Here is a 7,479-nt window from a genome sequence, read left to right on the forward strand (position 1 = left end):
ATCTTGATAATTTTATTAAATAGAATCAATATTGTACAGGCCATCTCACAGATACTAGAACAAAGTGTGGGCTAATTTCGAAAATTTATTTCTATTAGCGATTAAAACTGATTCATTAATTCATGTGATTAAATGATATTTATCTAATAATATTTTTAAAAGGTATAATAGCTTGTTTTAAATGTGCAGAATACCATTTTGCAAACAAAATTAGGAATTCAATTATAATAAAAAACATAAAGGTTTTTTAGCACATAGAATGCTGTATTATAGCAATTCCCAAAGTGTGTGGGGGAAGGGGAGGGCGCAAGCAAATAACACTTTCTCAAAATATTAGAAAAAAAGAAAGAAAAACTATTAAAATTGAAATATAAAATATACACCATTTCAGCATTTACTTTCCACAGTTTTTTTCTTATTTTTCTACTTATTCAACCGCTCTTGGGATGGTTGCGGCAACATTTTTCATATTTTTTTAGCTCAAGAAGGGTGCTGCAAAATTTGTTTTCCCAAAGGATGCCGTGGCAAAAAGGTTTGGGTACCGCTGATTTATTAACATCTAGGCTGTTAGCAACTTATGCCAAACTGGGTATCATGTGTCCATTGCCATTTTTGAAACATTTTTTTAGATGTATTTTGAATTTATGTTTAAAAAAGAAGTATATTAAGTGAATAAATTAAAAGAAATCACACAAAAGAATTATATGTACATGTACTGAACTACAAATTTAATTAATGAAGATAACTGATACTGATCAAAAACATTAATAATAGGAGTTTATATAACTATTTATAGTAGGACAGGAATTTCCTACACATACACGAGGTAAGTCTGGAATTGATGTAACAGGTTTTTCAAACATTAATTCCATATAAGGTAGGGCCATTTTTGAGCTCATTGCTTTGCCACTCCAAAGTTTGTACATTTATTGTAGATTTATTTAGTGATTTGATGCAAAGTTAGTTTGAAATAAAAGTTAAAAAAAAAATTTATGTGGTCCATCAGTACTGAATTGTGTTGTTAAAAATAAATAAAGTTTTATGCATTTTGAACTTGAATAACATGTAAATAGAGTACAAAATTTAGTTTACTCAATATTTTACTGGCTCCATCAATCCCAAATTTCCGTTGTCCATTTATCATCCCATTTATCCGGATAGATCAACGATCTTTCATCTCACTATACGTTACTGGTCTGTCGATCCCAGTGGTCCATCTATCCTGGATTTACCCCATTAAGAACACGTATCCTGAATATGGAACATAACTTCTAAATGGAATAAATGGTCTTTCCGGAAGGCTATTATGAAAGGAAAAGTAATGGAAGGTATTATTGCAAAATTCATCTCAAAAAGTTGACAAAAATAAATATTACAAGATACATTAGATCTTTATGAGACTATTAATGCCAAATAATTATGGCTTATTTCTTTTTACACATTTTGCGTTTTTACTGCACAAAATTTCATGTTTTATTCTTTTTTGGCTAAATTTTAATTTTTGTTGCATAGAATTTAATGCTGGAACTAGATTTCTCATATTAAACACATATAGGTACATGTATGTCAATATTTATTTATTTTGTTATTTTGGCACTTTTTTAATTTATATTTTAATATTGACAAATTTGAGGTAAAGTGATGCATCAAATTCAATCTAAGATAAACAACAAGTAAACACATTTTCTTGGAATAGTTTTAACCATTGATTTTGGTAAAAGTTTTCCTCTAATAAGCTTGTTATAGAGAACATTTACTGTTAATGTTTTTAATTTTAATTTATGGTCTGTCTGACTTTGTTGGGAATTTCTGATTTTTTTTTTAAATATTAGTATATTACATTGCCTATATATTTTATTTTAAATACAAATTTAAAAAAAATCAATTGGTCTGATAAATATGAAAATGCCTATACATTTTTAATCAAACTTTTTTAAGTTTTTCTACATTGTCTTATTGCTTGTTAGTTTTTTGGTTAACGGTATATTCATATGTAAATATACAATTAAAAAGCTAAATGGAAGAAAATCTTATATGAAATTTTAGGATATATTTAAAAAAATAATTTTGCTCGGAAGAATATTTTTATGTACTCCTTCCTACACAGTGTCTTGTATATTTTTTCTAAAACTTAAAATTGAGGTAGTTTCATGAAGTTGAAAAATTGAATTCCACTCAGGAATTCAATTGAATTACCCCCCCTTTTTTTACTGCATAAAAATTTGTTTTCTAATTATTACACTGACTCAAAAAAGCACATGAATATTCACAGACGCTAAATATTAAAAAATATAAACTTGATATATGATCTCTTGAAATAATTTTTTGTTTTATTTATTTTAGAAATCAATTGTTAAGAGGAAGAAACCATCATTGTGAGTATATGTTATTGTTTATTGACATGTAATATGAATTATTGCTTATGAATTTTCTTAATAAAAAAAAAATTGTTTCATTTGGGTTTAGAAATATTGATGAAGAACTAATGAAATTGCAAGAATCCCTTGGAAAGATAAAAAATCGCCAAAATAAGAGTGATTTTTGCTTTGATATGTCTCAAAAGATGGTTGATTTAAAAGAGGTTGGCACCTGTCTGTTCCTATCAAGTTTTTTGTATTTTTATTATTTTTTTTTTAAATACTAAAGAGTATCTTATTATTTTATTTATTTATTTTTTACTAATATGATCTTAATTGTTGTAGATAAATGACATACAGAAAAGAATAAAATCATTGCAAATGATCAACTAGATACTCAATTTAACTTCATATTATTCAATTATTAAATGAATAAAAATTTCTAGTTATATTGTACATTTTAAACTAAGAAAAAGAGAATATGGTTTGTTAGTAGACAGATTAAACTCTTAATTTTAAAAGTTGCGGTGTTTAATTTATTTTTTTGTTGTTCAAATTTTTATTCGGGATGCTGTAAATAAAATGATGTAATGATCTTCACTTTGAATTATTTCCCATAAAAAATATTTTACTTATTAAGGAAGAGAGAGGAAAAAAACACTAAATTAAAGATGTACTGCCCAACTTCATTGGTTTGCCTCATACAGCATATTTATAACTAGTGAAGCATACATTTTTTTTAAGCCTATTAATATAATCAGAGTATAAAACAATATAAATAATCACATTATAAAAATTTTAAATTATGTGCTAAAATTATACATGATTTTTTTTTATTATTTATTATTTTTCCCCATTACATATTTGATTTTTTTCTAGCTTTTTATTGTTCTTTATAGGTGTGTTTAATTTTTCTATTATTTTAAAACCTTCTCTCTTTTTCGATCAAACATAAAACGCAATTATGTCCAAATTATATAAATATTTTAAATATAATAAAAACTATAGATACACATAAACTCATCATGTTTGTCCATAATTATAATCTATTAAAATTCAAAAAAGCACTCTAATACGTGGATACAAAAAATAAAATAAATGCAGAAGGCTAAAAGTAATAATTCTAAAAAGATACCAATAGTAAGAAAAAGGATCAATAAATATAAAAAGTAATAAATATATAAATAATATAAAAGTAATAACATTTTATATTATAAGTAATAAATATGTATATGTGTATTAAAATGGAAAAAACTTTCCACTGAAAATTTTCAGTATGAGTAAAGTGAATAATTGTCCTGTAGTCATCAATTACATTTATTCATAACTTAACTGCATTGCCATTTGTTAAAAAACTCTGCTAATCTATTAGAAAACAATGTATGACGTTTTTATGTTTATGTATAGTGTTAGGACAGATGGTCACTGACTGAAATATTTATATTTTCCAATTAAGGAAAAAAAGATATATGTAGAAAAATTTGAAAATATAAATTATACATAATAAACATAAAAATATATAAATTTTGCTTGACAAACTGAAAAAAAAATTATCAGTAAATATAGTAAAATTAAATTTTTGACTATTGATTGAATGAATGTGCTATAATAGGTACAATATGAATAACATACAATTTCATTTTTTTTTTTTAATTATGTTATAAATATAAATATTAATAAAAATATTTAATGAATAACTTGTTTATTTTTATAACTTCTGTGTATATTTTATTATTAATTCTGTTGAAAAATGTGTGCCTGGTACAATATGGGTCAGTATAACTTTATAACTTTCTCAATTTTTTTTTTATCTTCTTATTTTCTTTACTGAAAATTACTTTTCTGGAAATTATCCTTCTCTATATTTTTATTGTGTATATTTATTTTATTTATGCTCATTTTTTTCCCCGTCAAAACCACTTGAAAATTGGTAGTGCATATAGATTAATATTTACATATATATTGTTGACGTAGTGTATAATCAGTCCTGGCACCATTTTTAAGAGGTGAGGTACATCAGAAGATCTCGGTAATGCATCGTCAATAGGCAAGATATGCTGGATAGGAAATGAGTTGACAGGGAAAGTTTTACGAGTATTTACTGTAAATCCCCAAAGGACGGAAACTCCACTCCATAAGTTATTTGCTAACTTTGTATACCAAAGGTGGCTTTATTGAACTAATAACAGATGTCTGGAGGTACACGGCTAAGCCTTCCTGAGAACGCTTTGGCTGGACCCAGATTCAGGAATAAATGATTTTCAGGCCTCAGTACACAACTGGGGTAGACGGGAGCACCACAATAGATCATAAAGACAAGTGGAAAAGATGGATAAGCTTTCAACAAAGAAGTCGCCTTTGATCAGCAAATGAAATAACTGGAAAGAGAGTAGAGGGAAGAAAAGAGAACATTGGCTCACATTAAATAGTTTTATTTCTATTTGAGTTTTTTCTTTGTCTGCACCCAGACCATCTTCTTATTAATTATTTGTTGTTTGAGAATAAAATCTACTTGATGGATAGTTGTTAAAACATAGGTGTATACAGGAAATTAGTTTTTCAAAAGGGTGAGATGAAATTTGAAAAGATGTTCTCAAACTGAGTTGCTATCCTAGGCTGGCCAAAGCCCCTACCTAGGATGCCCAAAGAGCATGATAGAGTAGCTGCAAGTGAATACCTCTTTCTCAAAATAATACAGAAAAAAGAAAATTGAAATATCAAATATAGAGTGCAGTCCAGCATTTACTTTCCACTTTTTCTTTCTTACATATTCAAGTACTCTAAGCATTATTGTGTCACAATATTTATTTAGCACAAGAGTGCTGTGAATTTTTGTTCGCAAGAAACAAGTTTGGGAACCGCTGTACAAAAACCAAAACTACACTAATCCCAAACTTTTCTTTACCTTTGAGCTAAATCATAGGAGCCGTTTTAAAATTATAGTTGTATCAAGGAAAATACGTTTGTACAAGCGTGTTTTTACTTAAGTAATTTATAAAATTCTGTTCTATTTTGTATTCATACAAAAATTCATAAATATGGTTAGAAATGCAATAGGAAGAGAAACATAACAAGGTAAGTTATTCTGCTTCAATTTGTAGCATTATTTTTGCCTTCACCGGAGCTAGACAAACAATATACAGATCGTAGAATGAAGATATAAGAATCAAAGAAAATATAAGTACAAATAAAGTAGGACTACATGAGAAATATGTGACAGTAAGATTGATAAAAAATAAATGAACAATACGTATAAACACGGAAACTTTTGGAAATTAAATATGATATACTATATATAATCAAAAATAAAAAGTGAACAGCCGAGAACTGAAAGAGTACAACGATAACTATAAAATTAAATTAATTTAAAAATAATGCAGATAACACAACCTGAACTTTTTTTTTTTAATAATTTATTTATTGTTATTAACAACTGTATAAATATATATATATCAAGTAAATTTGCTGTAAGTGATATAATGACATGATACAAACATGTGGAGAACCTATTCATTGATAGAACTCTAAAAACATTTCTAGAAGAGAAAACTTGAGGCCATCTTCTTTTCAGACGCCTAGGAGGATTATTAGGTAATGAAGGAGGAGCCAGGAAATGAGTTGGTTTGGGTGGTTGGGAAGTTTATCATGATTGGTATCTGGTTATGGCAACTTGAACTTAAAAAACAAAATTATCCAAACAAATCTTGAAATAATCTTTGAAAATACTCTAATGTAAATACGTATTTGGAGTCATGAAAAATAAAAATTTGTCTAGCAATAGCAGTTTTAATCACTAACTTATTATTCATTGTTGATCTTAACAACTTTTCATTAATTTTAGTTTTGAAAAATAACTCTCACATGAAGAAATTGAAACATATCGCTACTTTGCTATAACTGGCACATTCCCCCCCCCCCAAAAAAAATGTTTTTATTTTATTTTGAATAGAATGTATTTTTAAGATAGTACCATTGATTGGTTTTTCTTTTTTATTAGTACAAGTGGCGGGGAGAAAAAAAGGCAGTTATTTCACCCTACTTTTTTATTTCTTTAATGAAAACTACGTACAATTAATTGTCAAAATTGATGAGTCTGTCAAGCATAGTTAGAGGGAATAAAAATTGGTGGCTGTTTCAAAACGTTAAAAAAAAAAAATTTCATTCAGAGCTCTATACCTTTAAAACTATTAATAACACTAGAAAATCTAAGAGAACATCATTTAAAGTATAGTAAATTTTCTAAAATATGAGCCCTAATAGAGCTATTTACGTTTTTTTTTTACAGAAATATCGATATTTTAAATTGATTAAATCAGATTTCTTTCGATACTTGACATTGTTGTAAATATCGATAAATAAATCTTCTCACAATTACTAGAGCTAACTATCCACAGATTAACATTCATGAGGAAATGAGCTACACTAGTGATTCACAAACGGTTTTCTTTTCTCTTTTCTAGGAAAAATATGGCTTAGCGTCACCTGGCAATTGATTTTTTTATATTGTAATTGCAATTTATTGGAAATATTTATGTATTAATGTTTATACCTTTTTCGTAAAATACAGCAGAGAAAGTTGTACATTAGCAACATTGAACTCTGAAATTATGAAAATATTTATTGAATAACAATATTAAATAGAAAACGAAAATTCTCTCAAATTAATATACTACTGAATTCATAAACTGTCACAAACTGATATCATGACAGATTTTAGAGTTAAATTTCGACATGAAACTCAGAAAGTCTATGTTTAAAGATTAGTAAACAAAGCACTACTAACAGTAAACGGATTAACGATTACCTTAAGACAGGGGTGAGGACTAAAAGCGGAAGTTCTGAGGATTACATATGAAGGTGCAATAGTTCCGAAACTTGTTTATGCTCTACAAGGGATGCGACATCGACAACAAAATATCGATGTTTTAAAATATTGATATTCAATATTAAAGTGTAGATATTCAAAACGTTCCTTAAAATTCATCGATGTTTTCGAACATCCATTTCAGTAACATAATTTAAAAACATTTTGAATTTGGTTCAATGGAGTTTAATATAAAAAAAATTAATAAGAATAATTTTACAATAAAAATCTTTTATATTCAAATTAAATATACAAAAG

The 7,479-nt window shown here is 26.9% G+C and overlaps 1 protein-coding gene across 1 annotated transcript in view; it reads left to right on the forward strand.

Annotated features, from left to right (window-relative positions):
• Positions 1–2,887, forward strand: part of LOC106678339 (leucine-rich repeat-containing protein 59) — an 8,167-nt gene extending 5,280 nt beyond the window's left edge. Inside the window, exons 7-9 of the mRNA XM_014416794.3 lie at positions 2,344–2,375; positions 2,467–2,581; positions 2,703–2,887. Coding sequence (XP_014272280.1) covers positions 2,344–2,375; positions 2,467–2,581; positions 2,703–2,750 — 195 coding nt within the window. The 3' untranslated portion in view covers positions 2,751–2,887. The remainder of the gene's footprint in view (positions 1–2,343; positions 2,376–2,466; positions 2,582–2,702) is intronic.
• Positions 2,888–7,479: the final 4,592 nt, after the last annotated feature.

The sequence above is a fragment of the Halyomorpha halys genome, unplaced genomic scaffold (genome assembly GCF_000696795.3).
Source record: "Halyomorpha halys isolate HHAL.00 unplaced genomic scaffold, Hhal_1.1 Scaffold134.1, whole genome shotgun sequence".
NCBI lineage: Eukaryota > Metazoa > Arthropoda > Insecta > Hemiptera > Pentatomidae > Halyomorpha > Halyomorpha halys.